This window comes from Gymnogyps californianus, chromosome 16 (genome assembly GCF_018139145.2).
Source record: "Gymnogyps californianus isolate 813 chromosome 16, ASM1813914v2, whole genome shotgun sequence".
Taxonomy (NCBI): domain Eukaryota; kingdom Metazoa; phylum Chordata; class Aves; order Accipitriformes; family Cathartidae; genus Gymnogyps; species Gymnogyps californianus.
Window position 1 is genome coordinate 12084385 of NC_059486.1, and position 18661 is coordinate 12103045.

Sequence of the window (18661 nt, forward strand, 5' to 3'; positions counted from 1 at the left end):
ATGAGAGTGATGAGTTCAGCAGCCATGCTTACTTGGGCTTTATCACTCAGCCTTAAGTTATCAGTTAAGCACGGCTGGAATGTGCATACTTATCACTGTAAAGCTTTAGAAATTTTCCAGAATTGTACCGATTTTTGTCATGGACCTCCTGTGGTAACTCACGTGCAATCATCCACATGACCATTAAAACATACTGCATAGGAAATAACAGACAGTAAACCGGTAGAGACTCAGAGAAGCCCATTGACTCTTGAATATGTCATCACTCCCTTTGGCATCCAATATGGAAAAAGCATGCAAGCACCAATGGATGAATAACTATTTGAACAGTCATTCACTCATCAGCATGCATTTGAAATTTGCTCCCAGCCTCCCTGCTATATATTCTTGCAGTCCTAATTATGCAGACTACCCTACCCTGAAATTAAACTTTCCCAACTGTTACATCAATATTAAGATTCACATCTAGGAATGATATACCCAAAATGAACCTCATTAGGTCAAATTAAAAAACAAGACTCATTTCAGAATGATTGGGCTCATCTTTTAAAAGAAATGTCACTCAGAATAGGCTTTGGATCAGGTTCTGTGGACCACACTTGTGAAGAGTTTATTTAAGCCACTTCTTCGCGTGTTCGTTGCTGCATCAAGGAAGAGACCAAAGGATCAGGGAGTTCCACTGATTTTTTTTTTTTTGCTCTTTAACCCCACATTATATACAAAAGCAAAGTCAGGTATTAAGAAATGGCTTCTCTTTCCCTTTTACCACCTAAACTGCCAATACAGAAAAAGGAGATCAAAATTGAAAGGGCTTAACTTAAAAGCTAAGAATTTGCCTGTCAAACCACTTCTAGAAGTAGGAACCAGGCTTCTGGAAGAAAGTCTTCAGCCACAAACACAGCTGACAAACAACTGCCTGATCTATCAAGCAAGTTGACCAAGGATCAGAATTTGCTTTTTTGAGCCAAAGATCAAAACTGGGCATGAACGTGACCAGGTGGTCAAACTCGTATGTTCCTTTTCTCATGACAAGTCTATTTGTCATAATTTTCTTCCCATTGCTACCAAAAAGATAGAGGATGGGATGCAAGAAGGGACTTGCTACTTCTCAGCACACGTCCTTCTACACTCAAGGAATTTTCTCTTTTCCTCAGTCTGAGTCTTTTAATTCCTCCGGCCCTTGCTCACCAAGATATGCTACACATAGCCCAAGTTTGAAGCTTCTCATGTAACATCATACCTACCCTGTACAAAGACAGTTTGTAATCTGAGGCTATTCTACTTAGCAGGGTAGGTAGAAATATTTTTTGAGGCATAACCAAACGGTCTAAGCAAGACGCAACTTTTAGAAGATAAAATATTTTTCCAATTCACTGTATGCCGATTAAATGCTGTCAGAAGGAATTTTCTGCATATTTCTCTGGATTTACACAAAGCTTTCTACTAGTTTGGCAAGTTAAGAGATCTTTATCAAATGTTAATCTTCTAAGTCATTTTCATGCCTCTGCTTGTATTGTATCATCTTACTAAACTGAATACACGTGAATACTATTGAGTTCTTTCAACAAGACGTTTCTCATTTTCCAAATTTTCAAGACAACAGTATATTTACTTTGTCGGGGTTCCCTGCTGCACTGCGCAACAGGTTTTTCCACCTACCAAAGGTATATTTGTTCAAAAATATATCCTTGGGTCATAATAAAGGTACCATACCAGCACAGCAAGGATGGAATAAGAAGAGTCACTAAGTCATTACCTTCTTGGACTGGTGAACTGGGGCCAGGAAGCAATTATCTGGACTACCAGTCAGCAGTCCCTCTGACCCATCTCTACTGGAGTCTTTACCAGAGCAGCAGTGAGCCTAACTAAGAAAGAGGAAGAAACAGCCATCCGAAAGAGCTGGCTGGCCAGGAGAGAATTCATGTGGTTTCCAGACTATTAGGCTCCCAATAGGAGATGGACAGACAATTCCATTGTTCTTGGCCTTGAACAAAAAAGGAGGAGGAAAAAAAAAAAAAGAGGAAAAAAAAAATCCCTCCAGAAACTATTCTTTCCTATTTGATCCTAGAACCACAGCTTTCTACAATAAGGTGTCCCTCCTACCACTGTTAATTTGTCTATTATTTTTTATGTCCTCTCTAAGCTACTGTGAGGTGTCAGTGCTTTTATCTTACAGAAATATTTCCAAGCAGGCTTGGGTTCTTTTATACAAAAAGGCATACATGTAAAGAATAAAGGTTAGTTAAAATTCTTGTAACTCAGGTTTTCTTTGTGACTCTATTGAGTCATTTATGTTTGAAAATGTGTGTGGATGCTTCTCACTGGAACACTCTTTACACAAAGCAGAACAGACTCCATCACTCATAATAGAGGTCACAACCTTAAAACTGGTGTATTAAAGATAAAATCCTCTTCATCAATGGCTCAAGAGACAGTGCTGTCTTGGGGTCTGGCCAAAGGCCAGAGAATGAACTCCTGCAGGATCTATAGGCCATGCGCACTCTACATTCAAAGCACATTTCTTTGCCCATGACACCTCTGACCTAAGGAAAGCAGCAAGTGCATAAGAATAGGAGGGAAACACCCAAGCCAGTACACTGCACCACATAGTCTATGACTTCTTCCTACACCTTAAGCTCTTCTATTTTTTAAGTCAAAACCTTCCTTTTTAAAGTAGCTGAAGTATGGCTTCATGGAAGTACGGCTTTCATGGTGGAAAGAGGCCCTAAGGAAGTCCGACTACTTCACCTACATCAGACTAGTCTGGCAGGGGGTGACAGCCATCAGCTTTCCCTTCCCCATCTCCCCGGCTTTTTTAGCTCAGCTCTTCCCTATTCTTTCCTGTCTGCTTTACACAGTTCCTTGTGTTTCTTTGCTCCCTCTGCTCCTCTTACTCATTCACTTTAGTACTACGTGAACTTAATGGCATCCAGTCCACTGCCTTTGCACGGGCCTAAAATAAGACAGAGCAAGGCTGGCTGGCTATACCAGTTACTGCTCTTTTGTGTAAAGCAACACATGCAATTGATCTTCTGTCAGCCAACTCTTGTTGCTGATGGCACTTTACATGCTCAGTGTCCTGGGGCCAAGCAAGTTCCTGTGGCAATAAACACATCAGTAAGTGTTTCACTGCATGTCCTGATGCCTTCCCTAGTGTGGTTAACAGCACACTGCTGTGTGCTACAGCAGGCTGCAGCCACCCATCTTTTTAAGTTTATTTGTCTTAGAGAAGCAACCAAACTCCTCGTTCTAGCTTCAGCATGCCCTGGGCTGTACTGACCAAGAGCACAGACACTCCACATACAACCAAGCTGCATCCTCCAGAAGGCAAAGTCACTGCAGTAAATCAGCTCATCAAACAACCAGGACTGCAGCAGGCTGTGTTTTGGAGACAGTGGGAATCTCTGCACCACACTGCCATTTCTTGATGGTGTGTGAGTTTGGAGGCAACACCGAACCCAAGTATGTCATTCTGGAGCAGAGTGCTGGGGAATTCAGTGCACAAACACCTCCAAAAAGCTGTGAGGGAGCACTCAAATCTGGCAGAGCTAGTGCTGAGTACAGCCAGGAAGCCTCATAGCACTGAGGGGGCTTCCAGATGGAGTGCTTGCTTATTGCCCTCAGTAAAGTGGGGACTGGAATATGTAGCAGGGAAAATGGTATTTCCCACAATAAAGGGATAAGAGTCTCAAAGCTGTCTGTCAAAGTGAGGAAGGAGGGGACAGAACCTCAGCCTTAAAAACAAAACCAAATGATACATCTTCACTCAGTTGATCATCAGCTCTAATAACACATATTTACTTTAACTAAATATATGCACATATCTTAACTGGCAGCCAACTTTACATCCTCCTTTTGAGTGATATTTCTGGTTCAAAGGGTATTCCCAAGCACAGAAAAGAAGTGAATTATTTTAAAATAGGAGGATCTATTTGCATACCTATAAATACAAGAAATAACTGCTTTTCCTGATTTAAAGATATATATATTTACAAACACTACAGTTACGATTTTATAAAGTCATTTAAATAATTTGAATTCTGTAAACACCTCTTAAAATGGTAAAGAAATGGAATGATCATTATAGAATCTGAATTTTTTATTCAAGTTTAAAGATAGATGATGTCAAATGCCAGACAGCTGAGCTGGTCTGCATCAATTAAAAAAATATAAATTTCCAGGCAACAGAACAAATACTTCTGAGGACACTTGAAAAAAATCCCTCTAAAGATTTCATCCTCCCTACTTCTGCATTCTGAGCGACCCTCATGCAAGTTTAATTTATGCAGTGATGGATATCCTGAGAGATGGAAGCTCTATTACAGACATGGAGATAAAATAATCCCTAAGTGAGAAGAACCAGTTTGGTCTCAATAACACTATACTCAGCACTGTAGGTAAAATCAGTTTCATTAATTTTGCTAGTTAGCATAAATATTAACTTTGCCAGTTAACATAAATATAACCTTTCTGATTAAAATACTAGTTTGTCAGAGAATCAGACTCTCCTCACCTGGTAATAATCCAATACAATTTAACGACAGTTTTCCTGAGTAAGAAAAATGATCTCTTCATATACTCCCTTTCAAAGCAGAGTTGCAACTCTGGCATAAGTTTTTGTGTTTGTGCCATCTCATCTCTCCTGAATCAAAGGCCAGGTCACATTAAGTTTTTGTTCTTCAGCCTTCCAGCAATGAGACACCAAGCACCATGAAATATGTCGTATTGTGAGGCCTTTCAAATGAGACCATGGAAACTCAGCTCCTGCTCATCAATGACTTGAAATGACCTAATCCTATGAAATCACTCTGGCAAAGTTCCTGAAATCCCATTCCTCTGGATATCAGCCCTGAGTTATGAGGTAGCGTAGCTTGCCAAAGATGGACATGCTCTCAGGGCATCTTTTCAAGCCCTCTTGCCCTAGTCCTACTGCAGCCTAATTTGTGGCATGTTCCTGAGATGCTTCCAGAGAACTCCGAGGTGCAAAGGACAGAAGAATTGCAAGGCTCAATCGATCTTTTGGCAAATACAGCGGAAAAAGTCTGCATGGTCTTTACAAAAGTAGGATCTGTTTTCTGGAAACCATGAAGAACTTGTGTCTGGTAGACTCCCAAATTTTGGCCTTGTATTTCAAAAGCATTTTTTGCAATGATTCAACATATAGCCCTACACCAACAGGTAAGATCCCAGTCCTTCACAAACACAGCTATTCTGCATGGGAGGCTGAAAGCACTCGATTTTTATCTAAGCCCACCAGCCCTGACTTCCTCTACTCCTTGCAAGATGCACTCTGCACTCAATGCAGAAATCCATAAAGATCCTTTCCTATGGAATGGAAGTGCTGGGTCCCAGCTGCAGGCGTAATGCAAGAGTATTTGTGCTTGAAGTAGAAACTGTGTCTTTTTGAAACAAAACACACTGCTGCTTCAACTAACCCTACCAAAATGAGATTCACAGAGTTCTGCTCCAAGGAGAAAATACGAGGGAGAATAAACGCAGATGGCAACAATCAATCTCCTCGCTCAATGAGCTACCAAAAAAGTCCTTTGAGATGGCAGCAGTAAGGGCAAAGCAAGGCTCCACACAGAGCAGAATAGATGTGTGCATATATACTTGTGTGTGTATATTTAAAATAAATCTCTTCTTTTTATGTTCTTTGTTCAACTACATTATCAAAAAGAGGTTTTAAATACAAGCTTATGGGACTACTAAAGAGGTGAATTTATGAATGTATTCCTAACAAAACACACTCTGGAAAGCTTTAATCTATGAATTGTGACAACCTTGGACAAAATGGATTTTTAATAGAATATAATGTAAACTGCCTGAAACATTGTGATAAGGAACTTTTTTTAAGTAATGCACAGAAAAGGCATGATGCACTCTGCATGAAAGGAGGAAAGGTCTTAATTTAAAGTATTTTAATGAACACTCAATTTGCGTAGGGAAATGTGAGAAATGGAGATGAAAAACTCATGATAAAAGTAACACTGCAGAGGGGAGAAGGAGAAAGATTAGAAAAGTAAGCAAATTTGAAAAGGCTCCAGCCGATAACGCTGGCTAAAAGGAATGCAGACTGGATTACGAACATGTCACAGTCCAAAGCCACTGTTCTCCTTGCAGGCAGTGTCTGTCAGTGGCTCTTATCAGAGTTGCACACTGGGGAAGAAAAGAGCAACCGAAGTGCAAAGCATTGGAGAACAGACCTCTCTCTGGGCTAAGGGCAATGACGATAGTCAGAAATTTTGGCGAATGCAGCTGTGACTTGCTGGAGTTTCTCACTTTCACCAAACCTCCCAGAGCTGTGCCAGCCCAGCCAGCTTGCAGGGCTGCCGGGGCTTTCCGCCCCCTCGCAAAGCCCAAAGGGAGTTTGCAAAACCATAGCGCACTCGGCCATCTCTTCCTCAGAGAAAACTAGCTAGGCTCAGAGGCTCAGTCCTGGCTTACCCACTTCTCTACTACCAGCGTAACGCCGGACAAGTCAGCAGAACTTAAATTACTTCCAAGGGAGAAAAAACTGTCTCCCCTGAGGTAGATATGATTCTGTTTACTAATAGGTTCTGCTCTGCAATGAAAGAGATTGATCCTGCACTCTCACTCATACATAAACTGCCTTTAATGAAGCTCCTTGAATTACTAAAAGGAGGAACAGATGAATCAGGTCTAGTGACAGTTTTGCCACATTGACCTTAACAGAAGCAAGTTCAGGTCTCTGCTCATTTAAATGAAACAGCAGAACCCCCACATAAACACTTAATATTCTTCAAAAGAAACAAGAGGGCCACCATTATGACCAAAAAGGCAAATTAAAGTAAAGATCAAAGTTAAATATTTACTCTGAGCACTACAATATTTGCAAATCTGGAAACGATCTTTCAGCAGTTTCTATTTGCATACTGTAATTAATCCAAAAATATTAAACTAATCTCACAAAGGAAAGGGTCAAAGTATTAATTAACTTGAGATTCGTTGCTTTTGTGCAATTTAACAGTTCAACATAAAGCAAAAATCAGTTTTTATTAAAACTAAGTTACTGTGACAGGTATAATTTCATGGATTAGTGAAACCACGTACAAGGCAATAAGTTTCAGTGTTCATCCTATTTTTTGTCTAACTTTAAAAATAGTTCTTTCATTTCAATAGAGAGATTCCTCTGTAACACCAAATGATCTTAAGCCTTCCTTTAATCTCAGCATTTCACTTTCAAATTGATGGCTTTCCACCTTGCTCTGAACGGAACAGAGGTCACAGTTGTTTTAGCAAAAAACCTGACTGCAGTGTTCAGCAGAGAGCAGATACTGCACAACCACCCAGATCAGCTGCCTGAGCTAATTCAGGTTGAGATTTCACTGCTGGAGCCATCGAGTGTCATCGCGCAGCTCCAGAACAAGCGCGAAGGTTCCCCTCTGAGCCAGCGTCTCTGCTGGCTGAGCTCTCACCCCACCAAAGGGACTCGCTGGCTTAACAGCTTTTGGAGGAACTGGGAAATCTTGCCAAAAGACAAAGGACTTGGCGACAAAGCATACAGTGCCAAATCCAGCTGCCAGAGCTCTGCTTTATCAGTACAGTAGCCCATGAAACCCCAGCAAAATAATGATGGAAGGTGGCTAGAATTTCCTACATTACAACCTCAGAATTGTGACTTCAACAAATGTGCTCAGGAAACAAGAGTGGACTTCCTCCCCGCCCCCTCTTTTTTAGTTGTTGGGGTTTTTTTTAATAGGGAGGAAGTGCATGAAACAGCTAATGAACTGAAAGGTTTGCCTGGCATTTCATGCCAGAAAGCTCTGTAGCACTTGACTTAATCAGAGACACTGAGCGGAGAATCACCTCCCCTGACTTCACGCGTTTACAATGCAAATGTCTGCGTCCCACTCAGTCTCCTCCACTCTGTGTCTTTACTGGAGAGAAACAGGCACTTTTTGCTTGCTATTCATCAGGCCTGTTTTACACATCCAAGAGGACTCTCACCTTAGCAGTGCCTATTTATCCCTGTTCCTAAAAAGCAAACTCACGTTAAATAGCTTTCACCTCAACACTTGTATCGCAGGTACCCAGACCTAGATGGGATTCATTTGTTCCTCAAATACAGCTTCAGAAACTAAACAGAGTAGAAACTCTTTGCACTCCAAACCTCTGGCAACAATCTTCCTAGGTCTAAACAATTACTAACAACCATTCTTCTCCCTTACAGGAGCTTTCAGAAGAAGATGGATGCAAAAGACTCCTCAAATAAAAATTTTGCCAAAAGTTTTGTGACTTCCTAATTATGATACAATTTCAAGCTAAATTTATGCACAGCATACTTTAAGTGTACAGTAACTGCATGATAATGGAGAGAAATTGCTTGCATTGTAAAATACATAATTCTGACTAACAATGTAAATTTCTTATTACCTTTGATATAGCTTGTGGGAGCATTACCATAACAAATGTACATAGCATTCATGAGACAGTTCATAGACACTCATAGGTGTTTTGCAGCAATAATGAATAACACTTAATAGCTATTACTTTCATAGCTTTTCAAATAAAGAAGACAGCATTGTCCTATATTGCTTTCAATTATTCTTCGTATTTCTCTATTTTAATCTATTTCTTTCTGTTGGCTCTTTGGCAACAGGAATTCTCCTGCTGCCCTGAAGGTGCATGAAAAGCAAATGGGAGCCAGGACTAGTTGGCTGCCTCCAGTTTAATTAGATAATCGACTTCCGAAGCTCAGAAGTGAAACAAAAGGAAAAAAGCTCTCATCAGATCACCTATAGCTTTTCCAAGGAGGCTGAGGAGGAAAAAATACTGCTATTAAAAGAGCAGTGACTCATTAAAGAAGCTATTGTATGTCTCTCACAGCATTTTAGCAAGGGTTAATGCACAAAAGCACTTGGCGGCTTACCTGTTCTCTGCGTTTGGGTCGTTGTGCACACATGTGATCGTGGCAGTGGTCCTCGCGCTGTCCGTCTCTTCTTGAACCCCCCACTGGTCTGCATCACTGACTCTGATGTCCATGATCTTCACACCTGGGGCTGTTCTAATTCTGTTGGGGAACAACAGGGATTGCTTTAGTTACAGACCTCCTACAAATAAATCCAGAGAGGTAAACAAGGAAGATGAAAGGACATATTCCCTCTTCCATTAGTAATAGACTGATACATTGCAACTGTAACTCACTCTGCTTTAAAAATATAAAACAGGTCCAATCATTTTAAAGAGATGAAGTATGAGTTTCATTATGTGCAAAGCCAGTTAATTTTCAGCTTGAACAATGTGGAGAGAATAAGAATGCTTTCTGCTTCAGTGACACCAGTTTGATATAAATGAAACAGATGTGACTAAGCATAAGTTGATTTAATTTGTTGTGTCTGTCCTGCAGTTTAAGATGGAGAATCAGAGCACTGTGATATAAAATACATCCTCCTGCTTGCAAACCTTTGGGAGCAAGGTGCCTTTTAATATTAGGGCGATCTCTATGGAAAAAATGTGTTTCACTGCTCAAAGACCATAATGCAGGAAGGAGACAGAAGGAATACGTTATCCTAGATCTGGGACTGAGGGATGAAAATAATTACGCCATTGTACTCGGATCTATCAAACTGGGCATGTCAAACTCTTGCTGCTGAAAATAATATGATGCTGACATGGAAAACCTTGATTTCCTAAGCACGGCTAGAGTCTGAAAGCGGTTTGGTAGTTGGTAAATGTTACCATTTTTTGGCTTAAAAAAAATTTGCTAAAAAAAAAAAAAGTCCGTGCTCTGATGGGGCTTAGCATTAGGAACGGATTGCCAAGGAATAGGAAACACACTGCTTTTAATAGCAGGGATTTCATTTGTGCAGCTTGACTCCTGAAACAAGCCTGGGATTTCAACAGAAGTGCTGCAAATATGCCTGGAGAACAATTAGGCAGAAAGCAACTGCTGTAGCGCCACGTTCGCCACTACTGTGACTTAATTAATTAAAAGCAAAGCCATGAGGGACCTCTTAGTTGTATGGTGGAATGAAACAGCACTGCTGAGACTGGAAGTGTTACTTAACAGTGAATTGTGATGGATTTGCCCCGATGCCTCGTGGCCAGTTGGTGCTCGCGTTACACTATTAAGAATTTCCTTTAAGTTCTAGCTGAGTTCATGGGTTTGGATCAAAGTAACTTCAAGACTCAATGGGTGGTCTCTTCCTCTGAGAAGGAATTAATTCATCCTGCTTTTATGATATCCTTATTCTTGCCTGTAAGGCTTTACTGACTTGATGGGCCAAATTCATGCCTGGCATAACCAATCTGATGAAAAATGTCTCCTGTAAGGAGACAATTTTATTTGATATTTTTCTAATTGTCTCCTTCATGTTTCTCCACAGACATTCATATCTCCAAACAACATGCCTCAAAGCTTATGTGCCCCTTTCCTATCATCTCCTTTTTTCAGAGAAACATTCATTTATTCTGTAGTAATTACACTGGACCAAATAATTCCTGCAAGACACCTACATGGCTTCATTTCAGACTGACTTGTAATTTACATGAGAGAGAGAATTAGGCCTTCAGCAAAGGATTCAATAATTTTTTTCGTTAAACTTAATCAACCACTCTTGAAAAAATCATTAGGGCCTGACAAAAAAAAAACCACCACCACTTTTAAAATTTTCTCTTTCACAGCCAAAGTTATATTTTTTTAACAAATTCGCCTCCCCACCACCCCCTCAATTTCCCATGTTTTTTCTTGACAACATGTCTGGAAACCTCTAACGCAACTTTCCACCCAAGTCAAAGCCCTGGTTAATTAAAGGTTAATTGAAGGGCAGGAGATGCTGAGGTGGGGGGGACGGACATGACACAGGACAGCTGGATTTCACCCATGATTTCAGGATTCATCAGCCTTTTTCCATCTGTCAGAAGCTTGTTATGTCCTCCTACACAGCTTTTGCACTACCGGTATCTTCACTCTGCAGCACGCACTTTCGTCTACTCTGATCCGAATCTAGCAGGTCAGTTTACCCCAACGAGGATGAAAAGCAACATGACACAGCTCCCTGCCACACCCGAGCAGGCTTTAACCATGCAGGACCCCTGTGCAGCTCCCTTCTTCATGGAAGCTGAAGCTGCTGCTCCTCTTTACCTCCATAAGTGGTCCTCCTCACACACGGCGTAGGGGTAAGGATGCAAGAGCCTCAAATATCCACATCTATCTACATGCCCGGCTGTTCCAGCCTCTCCAGACACTCTGCACCCCAAAACACTGGCTGCCCTCTTGGGCCAACCCCTCAGCCATGTCTGCCTCCCTCAGCCAGGGAGCTTTGCTCTTTCTTCTCTTGTGTCTGAATACAGCTACGAGATGCTTTTTGCCTGTTTGGACATCAGATGAGACTCTCCCGATGCCTGTCCTGTTGGCTAACCTCTTGGCTTCTCCTTCAGGGCACTGTCCCTTAACAGGAGGCCTTCTGGTTTTTGGCAATGCTGTCTTGTTGACTGTGCCTACAGCTTTCACTTGCTGCGTATGTACTGTCTTGCTGGGTTAGCATCAAATGAACATCACATACTCTGCTCCCCAGCTACATTTTCCAAAAACGTCTCAGAACGCTGCATTTTAGGAAAATTTCCAGTCTAATCCCCTGCAATGCATCTGCTCTGGTGGGCTGAGACAAGATGTCATTTTGCATTTTTGGGTATCAGTAGAGCCAAGAAGGTTGAAAGAAGGAAGAAACTGAATTCAGCTTCTCACTTAGGAAAAGTCAAGAAATTCAAATTAAACCAGCCTACATATGGGAGGTTTGAGCCTACTGTTCTTCAGATAAGTGATTCATATCTTTAAATCTGCCCCCAAACTCCACAGGCACAAAAATTATTGTAAGTGTTGGGGACTGAGGCTTTGCAAAAGAATAAGAAATTCCTACCACAGCTGACATTAACGGGAGAAAGGATGGTGAATGGCTAGTGTGTGAGCCCAGGCGCTGGGTTTATTGCCCTGCTTTGTGCCAGGCTTCAATTATAAGCTTGGGTAGATCATGTAGTTTTCTTATACCTCCCTTCCCCACATATAAAATACTGGGAAGTGCTGCTCTTCCAACTCAAAGGGAGCTGTAAGGATAAATAGAATTGCTTGAGAAAAATCTGATGTCCTTTAAATTTACCAGCTGACAAAAATTCTGCCATCTCTGGGCTTGAAAACATGAAAATGACCTACGGAAGTATTTCACAGAAGTATGACCCAAGAAGTAACTGTTACCACTGTTGTGGTTTCACCCGGCAGGCAGCTAAACACCACACAGCCGTTCGCTCACTCCGCCTCAGTGGGATCAGGGAGAGAATCGGAGAAAAGGTAAAACTTGTGGGTTGAGATAACGACAGTTTAATAGGACATAAAAGGAAGGGAAAATAATAATAATGATAAAAGAATACACAAAACAAGTGATGCACAATGCAATTGCTCCTCACTCGCTGACCGATGCCCAGCCAGTCCCCGAGCAGCAGGCTGCCACCCCCAGCCAAGTCCCCCCAGTTTTATTGTTCAGCATGACGTCATATGGTATGGAATATCCCTTTGGCCAGTTTGGGTCAGCTGTCCTGGCTGTGTCCTGTCCCAGCTTCTTGTGTACCCCCAGCTTCCTCGCTGGCAGGGCAGCATGAGAAGCTGAAAAGTCCCCGACTTAGTGTAAGCAACAACTAAAACCGTGTTATCAATATTATTCTCATCCTAAATCCAAAACACAGCACTATATCAGCTACTAGGAAGAAAATTAACTCTATCCCAGCTGAAACCAGGACAACCACTAAGATGGCTTACTTCCTTTTTTATAAAGATAATCATGAAATGAAACAAAAAAAAGGGAAAAAAAAGGGGGGGGGAAGGAACAAAACATGACAGCCAATTGGAAATCTGGCAAAACTGACATTTCATTTCCATGAAATACTTGCTTTCTGAAAAGCAGAATTTTCAGACAGAAAACTGTCCTGTTAAAAAGCACTTGCCCACCTTTAAAACATTACAACTTACGTGGCATTTTGATAACACAATTAGCAGAGATGTAAACGAGACAGAGGAATACTGAATGAGCTCACCAGAAGTTAGCCTGCAACAGGGCCCTCACGTTACAGCCTATATCCACAGCCTGTATCACAAATGAGGTGATCACTATTTATTCATGCTAGTCTCTTCTTTAGGGGTGGAGGTCCAACAGAAACGTGACACCCTCAAGCACTGCCTTTCGTGACACTTATGCCCATAAGATCTTAAAAGGAGGTAGCTGGGGGGGAGTGGGAAGTGTCAAAGCTATTCAGAACAGGGAATCAATGAAACAACTGCTTCACGAGTGAATTTAGCCCTCTTCTCCAGCTATAAAGGCAGAATAGAGGAAGCTGCTTTCAATTTAGACTGCAGAATACATTTGGTACCCCTGGCAGTGTTTTCTTCCCTGAACAGTGTGTCCTCCATTTACTGTAGAATATAAAGATGGAAACTTGATAGACTGAACGGAGAGGGCAAGCAGAAACATCCCCAGCGTGCCAACTTGGAACGACCAGAAACTATTTTAAAATGCAATCCCAGCCTTAAATGTATGCGACCCCATGAATTCAGCCGCTCTAAACCTCTTCTCTCAGTTATTACAACAGAAGGAATGGAGAAGGTACAAGTAATCACCAGGGCTGGGAAGTAACTTAAGGGCTGCAAGAAGGATTTAAACAGCCGAGCACTTAGCGGAAGTGGTGCAGCAACTTCCACTGCCTCCCAGTCAATTAACTGCAAAATCTGAAAGGTAAATGCTTGCTTGCAATACACCCCCAGCAACACTCCCAGCAGCAGTAATTGGGAAGTAAAATCTTGGCAAAAGGAACTTTAAAATAGAAACAGAAGGAAAAGATATTTAGGAAATAAACCAGGAATGTGCTCACAGCAGATGGAAAATGCTCAAAACGATGAGAAAAAAGACTTTTTCAGAGCTATTTTAGAAATCCTCTTATCTCCCCCCTACCCCATTATGGGGGAAAACATGATCTGAGCTAAATTCATTCTCAATGACGTACTAATAATAATGGTTATGATAATAAATTTCATTTGTAATTTCCAACCATTTCTGTAGTCAGCCCTTCAACGTGCATTTTTAGCCCAATTAAAAATAAAATCATTATCCTTCCTCTACAGGAAATCCAAGCTGTAGGCCAGTTTAGTTAACTTGCCTAAAATTATACTGTCTCTGCAGAGCCAGAATGAGGGTCGATACATCCTGATTCCCAGGCTTACACTTCAGCTAGACACCCCTACCCATCTTTAAGACCAAACCAGAGCAGAACTGAGTAATTCCGAGCCCTCACAGAGCATTTTACATATTTGAAGAATTGCACAAACAGCAAGCAATTAGTTCTGAACGAGGTCCCTGGGGAGTTTCTAGTTAAAATACATGTGTTTTAAGATACATTAAGCCAAGCACTATAAATCAAAATAATCACTGAATTCAAACATAACACCTGGGGACTTTTGGGGTGTGGGTGAGATGGGCAGTGTTTCTATATAGGAAGGAATAGAAGCATCCCTGTATAGGGGGAGGAAGCAAGCAGAGTTTGCTGGGAGATATAAGGAGAAGAGGGCATGTGATTCACAGTTGCCACATCCAAGTGCATTCCATCGCATCTGGGAGGGAGGCACACACTGTCAGGAGTTCATTGGTGTGAGCGTATGAAAGCAAAACCATTTGGGAAACACTGTTATAGCAGATGGAGGGCTAAGGTGGGACCAGAGCTCCGCCCAAGAGAGGCACCATCCCTCTCTTTTGTGTCTTCCTAAGTTTCCTGGCCAAAATTCTCTAGGGGTAATCCACAAATATGAGGAAAATGAGGTGATGCAAAGTCACCCAGAAAACACATGGCAGAACCAAGAATTATGCCTAGACCTGCCAAGGAATATTTTGATATCTTCACCACAAACCCACCCAGCTCTCCTGCTCCTACTGTAGACCCACTAGTAACAGACAGTGTGTCCTGCAATGGCCATGCAAGACCAGCCTGTGGGCAAATATGCTTTCCGCTGCTGGGGGCTTGCAGTATGTGTGAAATGAGAGTGCCCCACCTAACAGATAATCATCCTACACAGCCTCACCTCTTATGGAAGTCAGATTTACAGCAACTCAGAGGATCAGGTCCTAAATCTTCACAAGCTAAGCAAGTGTTTATTTTCTGAAGTATTTTTCCAAGAACCTTACTTCTTTGTTCTTTTATATTTTAAAAGACCTGTCACAGATTTATGTTCAAACTACTTCCCCATCAAATTCTCCTTAAAATAGCAACACTAGGCCAGCTGTGTTTGTTTCCGCGATTCCATATTAATGTCACTATAAGTAAAGCTATCTTTCTAAGTATGTAAAATACACACCAAAATACACAAAGATCCTGCAAAGATCCAAGCCCTCTCCAAAAGGTCACAAGTGTAGAAGCACAAATAATATGCTGCTTTATTGCAAAGTAAACCAAGCAGCCTGCAAAGCCCTGTGGAGAGGTGTAGGTAGATGGCAGGCAGATGGCAATGTGGAACAGAGAGCAACTGCAATGCATCAAACAAAAGGAAACCTCAAGTAAAAGGGTCTGACTAATGGTACCGGCGGATAAAAAACTCAACATGGCCCTGGTATCAAGCCAGTGCCAATAGGTGTTACCAGTGAAACAAGGTGGGAACTCATGGTGGGACAAAGAAATGCATGTTTGCCCTTGAGGATAAAGACAGCTCAATACTTAAGAGACAGAAGCAGCAACTTCCAAAGTCAACTGGTGTTTTACTTAAGATCTGACCTCCACATTTCATCCATGCTCAAAACTACTCCAGTGACTGCCCCTTCGTTGCAAGTTCAATGCATAATTGGCCCAAATTTGTTTTCAAAACGAGACATGGATATGCTGTGCTCTGCCTGCCCTGGCCCTGTTTCGCCCCAAAACACATCCCCACTACAGGGCCAAAGCTTTCTCAGCCACCACTCACCCCGTGGAAATGCCCCTTCTGTATCTCGTGACCTCAGCACTCTCTCACCTTTACACCATATCAGGAAATTTGCCTTTCCCTCCCTCCGGTATACCTCAATTTCTCTCTGCATCTATTATTTTTATATAACCTTTTGTAGCTGTCTTATTTAACCCTGTCAAGCATTTGGGGATGCAGTTTCTATGAAAGCAGTTATTACTGTCATATATCAGAATATCTCTATCCAACACGCACGCAAGGAAGAAAGTCAATGCCAAAGCACCGGGTAGGACAAAGCAGACAAAATAGGTACAGTGACCTGCACAATGCAAGGCAGGAACAAAGTTGCTGAACAGACGTGGTGGCTAACACAAAAAAAGCCCAACAACTCAGAGAACAGAAACCCCTTTGAAATAGTGGAGGGGATCAATGCTAAAGATTTAGAATGATACAATTACCACTCTTCTACCCCAACAGGTGAAGCTATCAACCTATTTTCTTTCAGCCCATCAAATGTTTCAAAATATGCTAAGCATCAAGCTCAGTAGCATATTGGATTTTGAATAATGAAAAGAGTAAACAGGATTTTAATTTGGATTCTGACAGTAAACTGCTTTCCATGTGATAAATTAACTATTAGGGAAGACAAATTAACACAACCTACCCTTGAGTATGATGGCTTATGATTTTGAGGAAGCTTTTACAGAAGCATGATCAAAATAAGGCAGGATGAAAAATAGGAGATGATGATGGGGGGGAGTATTTTATCAAAAATCCTCCCTCCTTCTTTTCATCAAACTGTACATATAACTTCTCTAAAAAAGTGCAGCATATTTTCTCAAGAGCCCCCCATTTTTCCTAAGAATGTCTAAACATTTTAGGAGAGATCCTCAGCTGGTCTAAATCACCAGAGACTGATGAATTTTATAGCGATTGTTTAATATTGAAAAGTTAAATTTCACATCTGTGAAGCAAGGTCAGAAAAAAAGGTGTCACCCTTTATGAATTTTTTTGAAAAGGAAGGTGTCTCAGAAACATTTTCTAGATATAAGACTGTGCTCATAAAATCAGCAAAGAGTATGTGAATGTCTTCAAAGCAGTCTAACATCATGTTATATTTCCATATCCAATGGAAAATTCCCAATTTTTGCCATTTTTTAAAGGAGAGAAGACATTTTAAGATTTCATCTTCATATTTCAGCAGAAACTCTATTTTTCAATCTGCTCTCTCTCTGACTCAGGTAAGCAAATAGAGCTTAGAAAAACAGCAGAAAGACATCCTAATCGGCCTGAAATTAAAGCTATTAATTTTTATTCTTATTTATTCCTGTCACAAACCAGACCAGTTTATATGGGTTTCCAACACTGCTATGGAAACCTGAGAGGTTCTGAAGTTCTTATGTAATATGAGATGAAAACGCCATCTCTCACAGTGAACGCTGTTTTCTTTGAAATATGTCAACAGTGGAATTTTGTCCCTCTGGGAGAAAAAGGGTTGCCAGGCACTGGGGCAGGAGACATCGGGTCCAATTCTATCGACTCAAGACATTTTATTAACCATTTAAGCATCTGGGCAACTTCAAAATGGGAATAAGGATGTTTACTCACCTTTGCTCAGAAATTCATCCAAGGAGAAAAAAAATTACTATTTCTGTGCATTTGTATGCACATCTGTACAGATACTGCATTTCAATATATTTCTGTAATTTCCCAGTAAGTACTTAAAACTGCAGGTCAAAGATTTCTGTAGCAATTGGCATTTTCTTAATAAAACTAAAAGCCAAAATTTGAGTCCACCTGAAAACATTGTTGTGCCTTTGACATACAAATTACTTTAATTATAGTACAAGCAAATGTGGCTCTAGATTGTGCTGAAAGCTCTTAAATTCCAGCAAACTCTTCACACCAGGAGAACAGGTCTGATGTTTGGGTTGCTGACCCCGGCATCCCACTAGCACAGCTCCAGCGAATCCTGCTACACCCGCATGGGGAAGCAGATCAGGTCCTCTGTCCTTTGCTTGCCTGGAGGGCAGGAAACATTGTCCATAATTTGCAAATAAATACACAATTCCTAAAACTGGCTTGACACTTTACACTTTCAAAGTATCCAATAAACATGAACTAACCATTATTACTATTGATCAAAAGGAGACAGCAGGTCTTTTTCCAAGACTAAATGATCCTCGTGCTACCAAACAACTCTTAACATCCCTTTCTCATTAGGATGCACAACCAGCTCACACCTCTGCCTCCCCTGAAAGAGGAGAGATATTTTCCTTTATTCCACTGCCTCCGTTCAGTTAACTGAGTTATGATGTGTTGATCATTATTCAAAGAGCTCAAGAGTGCCTGCTGTCATGCGCCCTTAGACATCTCCAAGAATTGAAGTATGTGCCCTCTTTTCTCCAACACAACAATCTGTGGTGTACCTTCTCTGTAGAGAGAAGAGGTAAAATGCCGGAGTGGTTTTCTGTAACACATGTCTACAGAACAAAAATCAAAGCCTGCTCAGTCTCTTCAACCTTTCTCTGAAAGATCTAAAACACTCAGACTATGTCCTTTACCTTGAAACCAATGCAATGCTATAATAGATGAAACTCTTCCTTAAAGCCTACAAGTACAGGAGAAAATGCATTACCAAGTCAGAAGGTGTCCAAAGTGTTTGAACTTGGAATTCTTGCAATCATGCACAAACACAGCTTTGAAAACTATAATGAAAAAATCAAAGTA

General features: G+C 41.2%; 1 protein-coding gene across 1 annotated transcript in view; it reads right to left on the reverse strand.

Moving 5' to 3' along the window:
• Positions 1–18661, reverse strand: part of TMEM132B (transmembrane protein 132B) — a 258825-nt gene that overhangs the window by 134953 nt on the left and 105211 nt on the right. Inside the window, exon 3 of the mRNA XM_050906609.1 lies at positions 8894–9034. Coding sequence (XP_050762566.1) covers positions 8894–9034 — 141 coding nt within the window. The remainder of the gene's footprint in view (positions 1–8893; positions 9035–18661) is intronic.